The 17,795-nt window shown below is 36.4% G+C and overlaps 1 protein-coding gene across 1 annotated transcript in view; it reads left to right on the top strand.

Annotated features, from left to right (window-relative positions):
* The first annotated feature begins 8,331 nt into the window (after positions 1-8,331).
* Positions 8,332-17,795, top strand: part of THEMIS (thymocyte selection associated) — a 182,200-nt gene continuing 172,736 nt past the window's right edge. The window contains exon 1 of the mRNA XM_036105380.2: positions 8,332-8,638. Within this exon, the coding sequence (XP_035961273.1) occupies positions 8,548-8,638 (91 nt within the window). The 5' untranslated portion in view covers positions 8,332-8,547. The remainder of the gene's footprint in view (positions 8,639-17,795) is intronic.

The raw sequence follows: 17,795 nt of genomic DNA on the forward strand, positions 1-17,795 counted from the left end.
TCCTTTTGTTGGTAATAGCATGCTGATTTTCCTCTGAGACCTCTCCTCTCCCAACTCTATTTTTGTGACTTAGCAGGGACAACAGCCTAATAAAAATCTATGAATTTGACTTGGGCAACTAGCATATTCCATTTTCTCAGTCACAAAGATTGGTTGAGAGATGGACATATGACCCAATTTGAATCAATCAGAGCTTATCCTGGGACTTTTCCTGGTATAACTAGGAGAAAGGAGTACTCTTTCCATTGCACTTGGGTCAATGGAGATATAAGTCTTGAGTTGCCAGGTGTTGCCAAGACAGCATGACCTCCTTAAAATGCAACCCATGTATAAGAAATCTGAACCTGATGCTCTGATGATGTTGTATGATTGCCCAGAATCAGTTTATCTTGTAGCTAGAATTGCTTCTTAATGCATCAATGACTTGAACCAATAAATTCCACATTAGGGAGCAATTCCTATTTTCAAGAAAGGCTTAATTTTTTATTTCAGAAATAAACAATGAGGAGAATGTTTTAGAAATTAAGAGATTTAGATACCAGTCAAAATGATCCATCTCTAAGTTTAATCTCCACTCAAAAAATATTGTCATATTCAAATATTGGTTTAAAATCCTTGCTTTGTAGTTTATGTAGTGAGTTTTTGTTTGCTTATTTATTTTTTATGTTCAGCTAGTTCTCACTTTTTAGGAAAGTAGCTACTGAGTGTTTAACAAAGGAATGAATATCTTCAGCAAAGCTTGTTTTTAGCTTTTCTTTGTTTTTCTTCTTTTTTTCCTCCGACATTACTTCTCTTAGGGCAGATATGGTTGGCAATGATGGCAATGATGACTATAACCTTATCGTTTCCTTTTAGGTTGGCTAATGGGCAAGGCCATCTCTGTTCTTTGGTAAAATCATTGAGGGGCACGCTCAGTGTTCGAACAGAGATTTTTCTCGCCAGGAACTTTCCAAGCATGTTTGAGTTATTGGAATAATGTGAAATGCATCTTTCTGAGGGAGATGCCCTTAAGCACTGGTGACGCTTACCTGAGAACAAAATCTTTCAGTCGCAAGTATTTATTCCTACTTTCCCTAAAAGAAAGGACCAAATGTCACACACAGGATGTGGCTGCAAGTTGTGCGGAGCACACTACTTGAGTTGAGCTCCTGTCACTTGCAATCTATTTATTGCAACAGAGAGTCTCCAGATAATAGCCACTGAAGAATAAACTGCTAAAGTTTTGTTGTTTGAGGTATAGTTGACAAAAAAAAATGTTACGTTCATTTCAGAGAAGTGTTTTAATGAAGGGAGGAATTTGGTCAGATTAATACTTTAGAAAGATCAAGCAGACTTCACAGTGAGGAAGGAGGTTTTAAGAACTAAGAACTTTTACCCTCATGTAGGCAAGAGATGGTGGTGGCCTTCATTACATAGGTGCAATAGCCTTGGGGAGAGGTAGGAGACTTGAGAAATATCCTAGCAATAGACCTGGGTTTCCTCACTGATTGTTTGATAGAGGGTATGACAGAGAGGAAAATGTCATTAATAAGACCCAGGATTCTGGCTTCAAAATTGGAGGGAAGTTGTTGCTATTTCCTGAGATAGAGAGTATAGGAGGAGGGAAGAGATATTGGAGATGGTGGGTGGGGGAGTGAAGAAAGCAGAAGAAATAAACAATTCAATTTTGGGCATGTTGAATATAAAATTTGAAAAATATCCAGAAGGTCTTATATAGGTCTGGATCTCAGGAAAGAGTTAGGGCCAGAGACACAGACTTAGAAGCCATTACTATTCTGGTACAGGTCAGAGGTCATAATGGACAGCCCTTTAATCGATTTATTTTTGGTTAGCATTTCCTTTTCTGAGAATAAGTCGCAAACTTTTAGTAAAAAGATCAGGCAATTTCACATGAAAATATTAATTTGGCCATCACTTTTAGAAATGAGAATTAATTGCAAACACGTAAAGGTGATTTCACAAGAAAAACATCATTTTTGATTTTTTTGAAAATTTTGAAAAACCAGGACCATTGGACTTATATTTTTTCCTGACAACAATTGGCTAGGGGCGCCTGAGTGGCTCAGTTGTTGGGCATCTGCCTTCCACTCGGGTCATGGTCCCGGGGCCCTGGGGTCAAGCCCCGCATCGGGGTCCCTGCTTCTCTCTCTCCCATTCCTCCGCTTGTGTTCCCTCTCTTGCTGTGTCTCTCTCTGTCAAATAAATAAATAAAATCTAACAAACAAACAAACAATTGGCTAGAGATGGGACAGCCTCCTCTGCGTAGGGCCCTTTCTCCAAGAAACCCTGTTTTTTAACCTTGGCCCTTTTGGTGCTTCATATTACCTTATACATTGCATTTAAGGTAGAAATTGCAGTTGAATACCCAAAATAAATGTGAGCAAGAACACAATATTTAAAAAGAAAGAGAAAAAGGAAGCTGCAAATTTGACCATGAGTATAAAGGTAACATAAAGAATAAAAATGTCCACCAGATGTAATAAAGAGGGATAGATTAATAGGTAGCTTAGGTAAAAACAGTGAAATGACGGTATTAGAAATTAAAAAATTAAAAAAGTAATCTTTATTTATCCAAAAGAAAACAATACTTCATTGACTTTTAATCTTTTTAATTTTTTTAAATAAAACCACTGAAGCATATTAAAAATATAAAATTTGGTACCTATTTCAGACTTTGTTTTCTGTGCTGCTTCTCCTTTATCCTTAATTTTTCACATTATGTTGTTGGCAAATTTCTCATGTCAACAATTTTCTTTGAAAACATACTTTTTAGTGGCAGCATAGTATATAATCATGTGAATAACTTATGTAAATAACCTCCATTCTTGTACTTTAGGTTTCTTTCCCTTTTTTTGCCATTAAAAGTAATAAATGCTTCAATGAATGGTATAAATAAATCTTTGTGTGTAAAATCTTTATCTGATTATATTTAAATGCAAAATTACTAGATCAAATTGATTTTAAAATAGATCACATCAGTTTGTAGTACATGTGAATATACTGCATCCTCAGCAATAGATGGGTTTTATGAATTAAATATATGGTTGTTCTCTCAGCTATTGAGTGCAACTGACCTTTGAACACACAGGTTTGAATTGCACTAGTCCACTTGTACACTTTTTTTTTTTTTCCTGCAAAAATCTGCATTGTTTCCATTTGGTCCCTGGCTACGGAGGTCCCTGGCTAGGGAGAGGGCTCCAGGGTCATTAAGAAGCTGCTCAGTGGCTGAAGGGAGAGGCTCAGGCAGAAGCCCTAACACCAGGGGAATGCCAGGGGCGCCCCTCAAGGCCCGCGAGGCTCTGGAGGCTCCTAATTCCTGCTCGACCGTGAGCCTTCGGAGAGAGACTGGCCCAGGCCAGCCTCAGGGGAGACTGGGGCGGCCGCCATCTTCCTGACGCTTTCCACCTCTCACCCGGAAGTGGCTCTTCAGGACGTCCGACGTGGGGTCTGGCTGCCTCGGCAGAACCCAGGGCGTGCAGAGCCCAAGCGCCCGGGACGGGTTCTTGTCCAGGACCGTGGCGGCTGCCGGGCGTCCTGGGTTTTACCCACCCGTCTTGGGGCGGCTTCTGCACGCCCGGGAAGAGGGCGCGGTTTCCCAGCTGGTTTTGCATTTCGGGAGAGCTGGGAGGCCTCCCATCTCCTCAGTCAACTCCGGAGGAAGAGGCCGGCGACCTCCAGAGCCACATGATCACGCTGCAAACAGAGGCCCAGAGAGAGGTAGGTGTAGGAGCCCTGCAGATGCATGTTGTCGCTGGAATAATTCCCATGAATCTGGGGCGCATGGTTGATGGCAATGAGGAGCTAAGTGCACAAAAACAAAACAAAACCAAAAACCAAAAAAACAGTGTTGGCTGGTCCTGGAGGCGGGGGATGGCTGCGAGGATGGCTTTGAAGGTTGGGCCTGGAAGAGGCTGGAGGGTGGTCCGAGGCTGGAAGAAGGGGTGGCCTCGGGTTTGTTCCCCGACCCCCCCCCACACTATTGTAGCAAGAGATGGACCCCCGGGAACCCCCATCGCAGGGCTACACCCGGAATAGCATTGGAGAATCTTTAGCCATTATCTCTTGAAATACTGCTTCTCCCTCTATGCCCTCTCTCCTTTCATGTTAGGATGCAGTGTACACATAAGACCTTTTCACTATGGCTAAAATGTCTCTTCTATTCTTAATGTTGAATTCTTTTTATCTCTCTGTTAATAGAGAATATTTTCTTCTTTCCTGTGTCCAGTTAACAACCTTCTCTTACTATATGTCCAGTTTGCATTTAAATCCAACTATTGAATTCTTAATTTCAGTTATTGTTATTTTTCAATTCCAGAATTTCATTTGATACTTTTAATAGATGGCCTTTCTCTACTGAAATTCTCCTTCTTGTCTTCTAGTTTCCAACATGTTAATCAAAATTATTTTAAGTTGCATGCCTCATAACTCCATATCTGAGCTTTTTAAATTATTAAATTCTAGACTTGTGTTTAAAATATTATAGAAGTTCTGGTTGCTTTTCCCCAGTGGCAGGGTTGACTTTTGCTTTTGCCCCACAGCTCAAATGGACCAGATCACCTTAATCCAGTCAGGGGTTGAGCTAACTTTGATCTGGGTTTCAGTATTTATAAGGCCTATTTATTGTCAACCCTTTCTTTTGGGGAGTAGCCTTCAGGGGCCCCAGCCAAAAACACAGGGTATTTACGGGAGCTCCTTCCTCCCCCTTACCAGGGCGTGTTTTCCCACCAATGAGACCACCAGAAAGTGCTGCTTGGTTTTGTCAGCTTTTTACCGATCACTTTCTAACCGGTGTCATACAATCAACCCTGTACTGGTTTTGAATGGGCAAAACCCTGAAGGGGAAAAATGTTGCTGAACAACTCATTTCTCTATTTCCCTGGGTGCCTTGCTAGGCCCAAATTCCAATTTTTATCTGCCTAGCTATGTGAAACTGCTAAAAATTCAACTTGGCTTCGGTCCCCCTTAACCACCACATATGCTCTGCTTCTCAGCTCCTCTTTTGATGCCAATTATTAATCCACAAATGCCTTAAGGGGAAAAGAGGTGTGGAAGGTTGTGTTCCCCTCATCATGTTTCCCTGCTTTTCTGGTCTTGGCCTCTCAAGTCCCGACTGCTCTGATAGCTCTCCTATTCCTTAAAACAGGAGTGTCAAAAAACCATTCACTTTTCTAGTTGCCGTTGGTTGGAGAGTTGGTCAGATACAAGCTCATAGACAGAAGCAGAAGTCCTTGAATATTTTTTATTTGCATATCGATTAATAAGTGCTCTTTATGCATTCAGGACATCAATTCTTAATTTGAAGTATGTGTTTTTTTATTTTCTATTTTGTTAAATCTTCTTTTTGATTCATAGACATATTTCCTATGTCTGTCATCAAATCTATTAGTCTTTTCCTTCCATTAATGCTTTAAAAAATTCTTCCTTACTTTCTCCAGACATTTTTCTATTTTTTCCTTTGTTTTATTTTTATTTAAATTAATTTTTAAATTTATCTAAATTTAATTTTGGTGCACAGAATTTTAGGGAACTAACTTATTTAAAAAATTATTCAACTATTTGTTGAATAAAACATTTTTCTCTACTGCTTTGGAATGTCACCTTTTTCATATAGGAAATCATTGTTTATACTCTGGTTTGTTTCTGAGCTCTCATTAATCTGATTATTATTGCACTTGTAATTTACTGTTTCAGTTGTTCAACTTTAGTCATCCATTTTACTACCTGGTGATTCACGTACCTTCTCAATACTTCTCATTTGTCAGTTTTGTCTTGGCTGTTCATGTCAAGAATGCCTTGCCTACAAAATTTAAATTAGGTAATTTGAGGGGTGCTTGGTGTCTCAGTTGGTTAAGCACCTGCTGTTTGCTCAGGTCATGATCTCAGCATCTTGAGATCGAGGCCACATTGGGCTCCCTGCTCAGCAGGGAGTCTGCTTCTCCCTCTGACCCCCCCCCATGCTCTCTCTCTCTCTCATTCTCTCTCTCAAATAAATAAAACCTTAAAAAAAAAAAAGAAATAGAAATTGGTACTTAATATGAAAAAAACAAGAATAGGTCTTTTTCTAGATTTTGTTTGTTTACTAATGCTTAATGAATGAGGGAGTTGTGTCTCTTCTGAGATCTTTGATGAGTGGAATTTTCTCTCCATCCCATGTTTGAATGTTTAGAACTCTGTTAATGTTCTATTTAGTTCAAGTGGTTGTATGTTGGTTCTTTGGCGCCATTGTCAATAATAAAATTCAACAAAACAAAACCCTAAAAAAAAAAAAAAAGAATTCCTTGCTTACAGTGTCAGAAGTGATTCTGATCTAAAGTAGTAACAGTGGGGATACAGAGCAAGAACAGAATGAGTGATAGTGAGTATAGGGCTTGAGGGATTTGGAGGCCAGAAATGGCCTCTCCCAGGTGTAGCCTTCTGGCTTGGGAAACTGGTAGAATGGTAGTGTCATTAACTAAGATTGGTAATATAAGAGAATCAAATTGTAATAGAAACCGAGGGCCATCTGTTGAAAGAACAGAAGCGGGGGTAGCATAGATAACTGTAAGATATTGGTGATGTTTCAAAAAGGCTTTATTGGTTAGTGGGATAGAAAGTTGATTTGGGAAAATTAAAAAGCAAAAATAAAAACAAAAAAAGCAAGTGAAGTCTAGCTTGGAGTAGGTATGAAATGAAATTGGTTGTGGCACCAGTTCTAAAAGATGTATGATTTTTAAGTCCACAGCAGTCTTTTTTATATGTTTTACAATGTGAGATATGCTATTAGGCTGTAAACAATATTTGCAGCCAATTGAAGAGCCTGAGCTTAGGAGTGCAGGAGGCAGACTGATCAAGTTTGGGAGATTTTCGGGACAAAATAGTTGCAAGTGAGGAAGTAGAAGCTACTAGTGAAAAACCATAAATTCTAGTTTTGTAAAGAAAGAAATGAAGCCAAGCAGATTACTGCAAATGTTAAATATGATTATAATAGCTGAAAGAGTTTTGTAAGCTTTATATCAAAATAAGGCTGTGTTTTTATTGCTTGGTCATTTATGTGAAGGATATGGTGGAGCTGGGGTGAGCCCTGACCCCCTCTGTCTAGCTATACTCTCTGGAGCCTGAAGCTATAACAGTTTCTCAACAGAGAGCCAAGAGTCCAATTGATAAGGAGAATGTGTAGCTTCTTAGCATCTTTCACCTATATTTTTCTAACTAGTCTTCCTTTATTCATCCTTAAAGAGACTTAGAAAATTTTCTATCAACTTGAGGGACGCCTGAGTGGCTCAGTTGGTTAAGTGTCTGCCTTCTGCTCAGGTCATGATCCCAGGGTCCTGGGATCCGCATGGGATCCTCATGGGGGCTCCTTGCTCAGCGGGGAGGAGCCTGCTTCTCCCTCTGCCTGACGCTCCCCCTGCTTGTGCTCTCAATCTCTCTCTGACAAATAAATAAATTAAATCTTAAAAAAAAAAGAAAAGAAAATATCAATTTGAGTTGTATATACTAGGTCTAAAACATTGTTTTCAGGTAAATACAAAGAATAGGGAGGGAGGAAATTTTTGAGATCTGTTTCAATGAGGCTTCTCTTGCTTCCTTTGACTTTGGGCATTTTCCTCTCCCTAAAATTTGGACCACAGAATCAGAAATGCAGAATTTTAGCCTGGGAAGAAATTGTTTGATTCATCTGACTCCTTCTACTTTTTTTTTTTTTTCATTTAATAATTGAGCCAAATGAGGAAAAGAGAAGATAAGGCTGCAGTCACCTATACATCAAAAGCAGAGTTAAACCCAGGAAACCCAGTTTCCTTACAACAGATTTAGATACTTTCACTATACTGTAGTGATTAGAAAATTCATGGTAACTTATAGGATTAATTTACTGTATCACTTTGCATATTGTGCCACTCCCCCGCCCTCCTTTAAGATTCAGCAAAATTTTTAATGTGGAAGAATAAAAAGTGGTTTCAATCCTCTGTCTTCAGAGTATCAGATTTCTCAAAAGAGCTGACACAGAGCACTTTTGTAACCAAATTTAATATGAAAGCACTGAGAGTATGCAAATAAGACACAAAGCCAAACTTTAGAAATGAGCTACAGACGTAAAGAATTAACAGGGTGCCATTTTTAAGATTAGACTCTAGTCCTGTATTCTGTTCTTTTCTGTTTCAAAAAGCCACAAGCAGCCCTAACTCCAAACAGTCTTGCCAGTGTTGTAGATGCACACCTGGACTGGCAACAGACAGTGAGCTGCTTAACAACTCTCATATTTTTGGGGCATTGTCTGTTCAGACATGCTCACCCCCCCCCCCCCATCCTGTTCTGCTTCAGTGTCAGAAGGAAATGAAGCCACAATGAGAACAAAAAGAGCTGTCACACCTTTTGTCCCCTGCCTTCTCCTTCCCTCCTCACAGTCCTCCCCACATAGAGCTACTCCACCCTAGTGGGACTCTAGTGTGACATCCTCGCCTGCCTGAAGGAGGAATGATCAGCAGGGACAACAGCTGCAAACAAGTGACAGCCAGAAGGCAGGAGCTTTTGTAAGTGCCTGGATTGCAGAAGACCCAAGCCAGAGTAATGGCATTGTCGCTGGAAGAATTCATTCACTCCCTTGACCTCAGGACCCTTCCCAGGGTCCTAGAAGTCCAGTCAGGCATCTATTTTGAAGGTAAGCACCCTCCTATCTCTTGGCTGGCTAGAAAGTGCTTATAAGGTATGCAGTCTTGGGAATTGGAGGGGGAAATTTTAATAGAAAATACGAGTCCCATTGAAGGAAAGGTAATCACAAAAGAGGGGAAAGTAATTAACTGACAAATGGTTACAATCCAAGAGTGCTAGAGAGAAGAAACTAGAAAGGACTCCAGGGTAGGTAGGGAGAAGGAATTGCGTGAAGCTTTTTGAGGTTTTTTGTAGGCCTTCAAACAGTCCAACATGAATGGTGAATTATTTCTCTCTTTGAAATAGGTTATACTCCAGGAGTGAAAAGTTACTATCCATGTTTATGTTTCTAGAATATAAAAAATAAAATTTAGTGTTTTTTTTTCTTTAAACAAAAACAACTATTAAAAGCACAGTGTTTAGAAAGAAAAACTAACCCAACTCTTAACCACTTTGCAATGTTTATGCCAACGTTTCTCTCACTTATTCTGTAGTGGCCTAACTCCTCTAATTCCTTAAATAATGACATTCTTATTTGAAGGTATAGGAATTAATATCTACTAATCGCAAGATGATTTTTAAGAATCTATGTTGAAAAGTCAGAGTTCAACTAAGATTCTTGAGTAATAAGTTAGTGTGTTTTGAGGTGACTTACTGTGTTAATTCAGTAAAAGAATGTTAAAGCTTACAAAATATACCCTAAAATCTTTAAGGAGTGAGTTTGAATACATGCAAGACAAAGAGTTATTTTCTAGGAAAATATATATTTCTGGTCACAGGAGTGGTAGAATTAGATCCAGAAGAACTACTGGGAAATGAGGTAGGCAAATCTTTCCCGTTCATAGACAAAATAATGTTTTAGATACTATATTATGAAATAAAGATGGACAAATGTCAGATCTAGTTCATACACACACTCACCTGCTGTCATCATCAGTTTAACATAGGGTTTTGTTTAATTCATTTGTAAATTGATTATATGGAATCAGACTATATTTTTCCATGTATACCATATTATGAAATGTATCTTTGTTCCTAAGCCAGCCCCACATCATTTTTTTTGTCTCATGGTTTGTGCTTTTGAAGCTTTGCATAAGAAGTTACAAAGATATTTTTCTTTATTATTGTATATCAACTTTACAGTTTTATATTTCTCATTGAGTTTTTAATCCACTTGGAAGACACTTTGTGATGCAGTGTAGAGGGATCCAATTTTAGATTTTTCCATATAATAAACCTAATTTCCCAGTACCATTTACTAAGCTAGTCATCCTTTCCCAATTGGTTTGTGTTGCTACTTTAAATCATATTATGTGCTCACATCTGGATTAGTCTGTCTCTGAAATATTTCTTCTATTCCAGTGGTCTGTTTTTTCAGTTGTGCCCCAATCACCCTATGTGTGTAACAGTGGTTCCAGGCTAAGTGTTAAAATATATTTCATGTATAAACCAGTCCCTTGTTTTTACTCCTTTTTTCTAAGTTGACTTAGCCTTTCATAGGCCTTTTAATTATGTTTTCGAAGAAATTAATTTGTTACTTAAGAAATCCTACTACGATTTGCATCAGATTGTATTGAGTTTATAGATTAACTTGAGAAAAATGGACATTTTTATGTTAAGTCTTACAAAAGAAGATAGCTTGTCTCTCCATGTGTTCTGATCATCTTCATTCTTTAATACTTTACTACTGTGTTATACTTCAATTAAGAGAAAAGAATGTTCAGTTTGATGAGTTTTCACAAAGTAAACACATTTATATAGCCAACACTCAAGTCAAGAAATAGAAAATTGCAAATATTCTAAAAGCCCCAGTTTGTGCCCTTTCTCAATCATTATCTACCGTCTTCCCCAAAGGTAACAATTACCCTGAGTTTTGTCCATTTATGAACTTTACGTAAATGAAAAATTATAGTATGTATTCTTTTTTGGTTGGCATATATGTTTAGCATCATCTTTGTAAAAATCAATCCATGATGTTCCGTATAGCTTGTTCATTTCAGTGTGTATTTCAGTATTGTCTTGGTTAACTATACCACAATTTATTTATCCATTCTATTGCTAATGGGTATTTGGATTATTTCCAGTTTGGAGCTGTTACCAGTAACGTTGTCATGAACATTCTTGTATAAGTGTGTTCATATGTCTCTACATGTGGGTTCACATGTCTGTGCATTTAGTTGGGTATATAAATAAGTGGAATTACCATGTCATATGGTATGTGTATTTCAGCTTTGATAGATAATGTAAAACAAGTTTTCAAAGTAGTTATACTAATTTGCATTCCCACCAGCAGTGTATGTATGGGAGTCCCAATTAATCCATATCTTTGGCAATACTTGATGTTATCAGTCTTCATAATTGCAGTTATTCTGGTAAGAGTATAATGGTAGCTCATGGTTTGAGTTTGCATCTCCCTGGTGACTAATGAGATTGGTCACCTTTTCATATGTTTATTGACCTTTGGAAATGTTGTTTTATTTTTTTAAGGATTTTATTTTTATGTAAGCTCCACAGTCACTGTGGGGCTCAAACTCACAAATCCGAGATCAAGAGTTGCCAGCTCCACTTACTGAGCTAGGCGCCCCCAGAAATGCTGTTTTATGAAGACAGTATTCATGTTTCTTGCTCATTTCTTTATTGGATTTTACAACTTATTATTATTGATACACACACACACACACACATTTATGTATATATGTATATATATAGGGGGTCCTGATCTTCTTGTCAGTTACTTGTGTTGCAAATGTCCTCTCTTAGTCTATATATTGATACTTCATTTTTTAAATGGCAGCTTTTGATGAATGGAAGTTTTTAATTTTAGTACTAGTATAGTCAATTTATAATTATTTTCCTTTTTGTGTGTTGTCAGATTTTCTTTACCTTAAGTTCATGAAGATATTGTCTTAGCATCTATTCCATTGTTTACTCCCTCCTTTAGATCTAGAATTGATTTTTTTGTATGTGATTTGAGGTTGAGATCAGTGTTTATTTTTTCTTTTATGGAGCCAATTGGTGCAGTGACTTTGACTGAAAAACTGCCTTTTTCCTACTGCCTTACTGTGCTACATGAGTCATAAACAGTGTCCATACATGTGTGGGTATCTTTCCATAGCTTCTATTCTGTCCCATTCAACTAATTGCTATCCTTACATTAATTTCATGCTATCTTAATTAATGCAGGTTTGGAACAATACATAATTTATATTATATTATATATGATAATATGCTGCAAAAGCTCTGGTTCTTGAACTTGGATGCACATGAAACACCTGGAAAATATAAAAAATATCGATGCTGGATCTCTCCTCAAAGATAAGGATTTAATTATATAAGAAATAAGGTATCACCATCAGGTTTTGAAAGATATCCCTGATGATTATAATATGCAGCCAAATTTGAGAATTATGCTGTAGAGTAAGTTCTTCCAGTTTATTATTCTCCTTCAAGTTGGGCAGTTTGAATTTTCATATACATTTTAGAATGAACTTATCAACTTTCACAAAAGTCTTCTTGGCATTTTGCTTAGCAATGCCTTGGATTAGAGAGAATTGGCATCATTTTAAATTAAGTCTTCTGACCCATAAACCTGGTATAGCTATCTAGTTATATAGATCTCTTCTCATTTTGTAGCTTTTGTTTGTGGAGTTCTTGTACTTCCTTTTATCCTTAATTTGATTTTTTCATTCCATTTTAAATAATATCTTTTGAAACTTTCATTTTATCTTTGTTATGTTTTGAATTCTAAAAATAATACCCTTAGATTATTTTGGATTTGTTATGTACACATTTATGTATTGTATGAATATTGATGGATCTCATTTCTTCCTTCCAATTATTGTATTTTTTTTCTTCAGTTAAGGAACTGACTAGTGCTTCTACTATAATACTGAATAGGAGTAATGATAAAAAAAAAAACCTCCCTGTCTCATTCATAACCACAGAGAGATTTCAGTAATTCATCTTGAAGTATGTTTTAAGTTAAATAAGTTTCTAGTTTTCTGATAATTTTTAAAAATCATGAATATATGTTTAACACACATTCTTTCAATGACTTTTGTGATGATTATATGTTTTTTATTACATTGATTGATTTTTAAAATGTTGAATAAGCCTTTTCCCTGTGGAATAAAACCAATCTGGTCATATAACACTAAATTTGGTTTACTAATTTTTTTTCTTTTAGGATTTTCGTATCTCTTTTAGAGAATTAAATCAGCTTACAATTTTTATTTCTTGTAATGTCTTAGCCATGTTTTTGTACTGAGTTATGTTGAACTTAATAGAATTTCTTGGATAGTCTTTCTCTAGTCTTCTAAAAATATGCAAATTTAGTGTTTCTTCTCATTTAAATATTTAGTAGACTTCCAAATGAAGCGATTCTGAGCTGGGATTTCTAATACAGAGATCTTTTAATTATGACTTCAGATTTTTAAATAGTAAGGTCTTCGTATCTACGAGCATAGTTTCTCTCTCATTAAAACAAAAACAAAAAACCCATCTAGATAATGTATTAGAGTCCAATAAAATGTCTCCTAGACTAGTTCCTAGAATGCACACACATAAACATGTATATATGTATTGCTATATTGACTGATAATCATATTTCTTCTGTTTTCTCATTGACTATCTATCATCGACATAGAGGAATCAAGTAAATTATCAATATTACCGATGAACTCTCTTATTAATTCTAATAGTTTATCGTTTTTATTTCATTGGTTTTCCTAAAACCCAATAGATATAGATACCATTAGAAAGTATCAAGAGCTACATCTCTTTCCTACTATGTTTTACAAACTTTTTTTCCCCCTTACTTACCTTTATAGTGTAGTCCAGGGCCTCCAGTACTATAGAAGCAATAATGGAAATCCTTGTCTAATTCCTAATCATAAAGGAAATACATTAAAAATTATTTCTTTAAGCGTAATGTTCTAAAATTGGTATTTAACCTTCACTAAATTAAGGAAGTTTTCATCTATTCCTTGCTGTCTAGGTGTTTTCATAATAGATATTGAACTCAATATTTTTTCTTCATTGATTAAGATAATAATGTACTTTGGTTCCTTTAGTCTGTTAATGTACATTACCTTTAAAGAATTTTTGAGTTGAGGGGCACTTGGGTGGCTCAGTCAGTTAAATGTCTGATTCTTGGTTTCCCCTCAGGTCATGCGCTCAGAGTCCTGAAATCTAGCCCTGCATGGGGCTCCTCGCTCAGCAGGGAGTCGGCTTGAAGATTCTCTCTCTGCCCCCCTCCCACTTGCATGCCCACTCATGTGCACACGGTTTCTCTCTCTCTAAAAAATAAAATAAATCTGGGGCACCTGGGTGGTGCAGTGAGTTAAGCATCTGCCTTTGGCTCAGGACATGATTTCAGGGTCCTAGGATCAAGTCCTGCATTGGGCTCCATGCTCAGCGGGGAGCCTGCTTCTCCCTCTCCCTCTGTCTGCTGCTCTGCCTGCTTATGCACGTGCTCTCTCTCTGTCAAATAAATAAATATAATCTAAAAAAATAAATAAAATGAATCTTAAAAAAAAAAAGGATTTTTGGGATGCCTGGGTGAATCAGTTGGTTAAGCATCTGCCTTCCACTCAGGTCATGATCCCAGGGTCCTGGGATGGAGTCCTGCATAGGGCTCCTAGCTCAGCAGGGAGCCTGTTTCTCCCTTTGCCCCTCCCCCCCACTCATTCTCTTTCTTTCTCTGACAAATAAATAAAATCTTAAAAAAAAAAGAGAATTTTTGAGTTGAAGAATCCTTTCATATTACATATACATTTTCAAAATACAATTGTAGAAGTCGGATATTTAAGATTTTTGCATTTAATCATATTTGAAATGAGCCAATAAATTCATCTGTTTTCAGTTCAAGGCAATGCTAGCTTCCTAAAATTAGCTATAGAGATTTTTGTTGTTTTCCGTTTTCTGGGTAATTAAAAAAAAAAAAAAGCTTTTGAATTTTTCCTTAAAATTTGTTAGAATTCTCCTATAAGAACTATTGACCAACCACAGAATTTTTTGGAGGACAATCTGAATTTGGTTTTGTTATTATGCCCTCTTCTTTTGCTTCTTTCATTGATTTCTGACTTGATTTTCATTATTTTCTTTCTTTTGTTTCTCTTTTTGCTCCCTTGCTTGTTCTCTAGTATCCTAGGTTGAATCAGTAGTCATTTTAAAGACATTTTTTGATTCTTTTGATTATAGTGTAAAACTGTAATTTTTCCTCTAAGTATTTCTTTCACTGTTTCTTGTGAATTTTGTCAGGTAATATTTTCTCTGTTATGCAATTCATAGTTTATTCCTTTTAATCCAATGACTATTTTATTTATTTACTGATAATATGGGATTTCTTTTTTTTTTAATTAATTAATTAATTAATTTTTTTATGTAGTGTTCCATGTATCATGGTTTGCATGTAACACCCAGTGCTCCATGCAGTATGTGCCCTCCTTAATACCCATCACTGGGCTAGCCTATCCCCCCACCCCTCTCCCCTCTAAAACCCTCAGTTTGTTTCTCAGAGTCCATAGTCTCTCATGGTTCATCTCCCCCTCGGATTCCCCTACTTAATTAGCACTCACCGTAGCACATACTGTCCCCAATGTCTATCACCCAGCCACCCCATCCCACCCACTCCCCACTCCAGCAACCCTCCGTTTGTTTCCTGAGATTAAGAATTCCTCATATCAGTGACATCATATGATACTTGTCTTTTTCTGATTGACTTACTTCGCTTAGCATAATACCCCCTAGTTCTATCCATGTTGTCACAAATGGCAAGATTTCGTTTTTTTGATGGCTGCATAATATTCCATTGTTAATATGGGATTTCTTTAGCTATTTAGCTATTCTTAGCTTTTCTTTTGATTTTAGTTAATAATTTTGTTGTGTGTTGTTAGAAAACAATAGTCTGTATTATATTGTTTCTTTGAAATTGATTAAGGCTTCCATTACTTTATGGTATGAAGCATATCCTATTTTGGAAGTATTTCACATGTGCTCAAAGAAAGCATATGTTTTGTTGTTTGGTATAACATTTCTCTGTATATACCAAGTAGCTTGAGTTTTTAATTATTTTGTTTGGATCTCGCTCTCACTGCATATTTTTCATCGGCTTTATCTGTCATTTTCTGAAAGGATTATATAAAAGAAATCCTTCAACAGTTCATTTATCTAGTTCATTCCTCATTTCTGTCTTTTATTTTTGAGGTTGAGTTGTTGCATGTGCTTATGTTAATGAGGGTTATATCTTCTTACTCTATTTTTATCATCCTTTTTCCTATATGATTTTTTTATTAAGTTCTATTTTGTTAGGTAATAATATTACTTCTCTAATTTTCTTTTGGAATATCTTTTTCTAAGCATCTACTTTCAATATTTTGGGGTCTCTTGTTTTTAGTGCAGGGAAACATATTCTTTATCTTCTTTTTGCTGCTTCTAATAGTATAGAAAGTGGAACCAGGTTTTGCCCATCCTGTGGTTATGACTCCATGACAGGAGATTTTGGGGGAAGGGAGGTTTGAGGGAACTTGAGAAAGGCTGACATGAAGTTCTGTGGTAGTGGTTTGAATGCTCCCAACTTAACCACAGTAATAATAGGCAGGATAATGTTCTAATAACATGTTGCTCATATTAAATTACCCTATTGATGTGAAGCATAAAACTGGGTTAAAAATTCAAGACTCTGCCTGCTGGCTATCACAAATAAAAGATGATTTCACAGTCAACTTACGATGTTTCGACATTTGCTTTGTCCCTCTCTCAAGAAAAATAGGCTTCATCATAACCCTGAAGATTGATATGAAGATTAATTAAGCTATTTTATGTAAAATATTTAGCAAAATGACTGGCCCATAGAAATCTTACAGGAAATCTTAACTATTATTATGATTACCATAATGTTGGTATAGAATGAGGAAAACCGATCAGCAATTTCTAAAAAGTAAAATAAAACTAATTTGAATTCTACTGCTGTTACATGTACCAACATAAATTAAATATGGAGAAAAAACCTTAAAAGTTAAAACATTAAAAAAAAACCAGAGAAACCATAAAAGAATATATTAAACTAGGGATTTTAAAAAATGAAAAATTGAACTTGTGAAGTAGAAAAATTCCTTAATAAAAAATACATAAATGTGTATAAAAATCATTAAATAACAATAAAAATGAATAAAAATTTTAAAATGGGGAAAATATGTAAAAGGCAATTCACATGCCAGAAATCATATAAAATTTTTTCAAATTTATTAACCATAAAATGCAAACAAATAATAAATCATTCTTAATCACCTCTTAGATCACAGATATTAAAAAGATTCACAAAACTTGTAGGCAAGAATGTACAGAAATGAGAGGAGGCATGATCAGTGGGTATGTAAACCATTACAGACTTTCTAGGAGTCAATTGAGCAATATGTGTCAACATAGAATGTGTTTAAACATCTGACCTCTAGAAATTAACTTAAAATATAATTACAAAAAGCAAGAATAATGATTCTACTACAATGATCATAGCAGCATGTTTTACAGAGAAGCATCAAATGAGCCTCGGCATGGAATAGCGTATATAAATTATGATAATATTGATCAGGCATTGTTCAACAAGCTAAAATTACAGTAGGGGAAAAACACAAAGCCCCTATCCTATTGGAGCCTATAGTCCAATGAATAGGACAAATGACAAATTATCGATTTAAAATATTTACAAGTGCCATGAAAAACTAAGTAGGTAGAAAGTAAACGGAGGCAGACAGAAGGGATGAGTTTTTGATAGGATGATTAAAGCAGGTATCTCTGAGATGAAATTTGAGTAGGGACCAGAATAAACTGAAGAAATAAGCCCTTGCACATATCTGGAAGAACATTCCTGCAGAGGACAGAGCAAGAGCAAACCACATAATGGCTTTCTTCATCTAATTGGGCAACTCAGAGGAAGCCAGTGAGAAAGAAGCAGAGCAACTGAGGGGAGGAGGATGATGTGAGATGAGGCTGAGGACGTGAGGAGACACAGATTTTGCAGGCCTTGAAGGCTCTAGCTATACATAATCTGCTGGGTGGGTAAGCCGGTGGGGGCCTGTAACATAAGGTGATCAGGAAATGCCACTCTAAAGAACTGATTTAGGAGCATAGGCCTGAGTGTTGAGAAGCAATTAGCCAAGAAAAGATCT

This window comes from Halichoerus grypus, chromosome 9, assembly GCF_964656455.1.
Source record: "Halichoerus grypus chromosome 9, mHalGry1.hap1.1, whole genome shotgun sequence".
NCBI classification, from domain to species: domain Eukaryota; kingdom Metazoa; phylum Chordata; class Mammalia; order Carnivora; family Phocidae; genus Halichoerus; species Halichoerus grypus.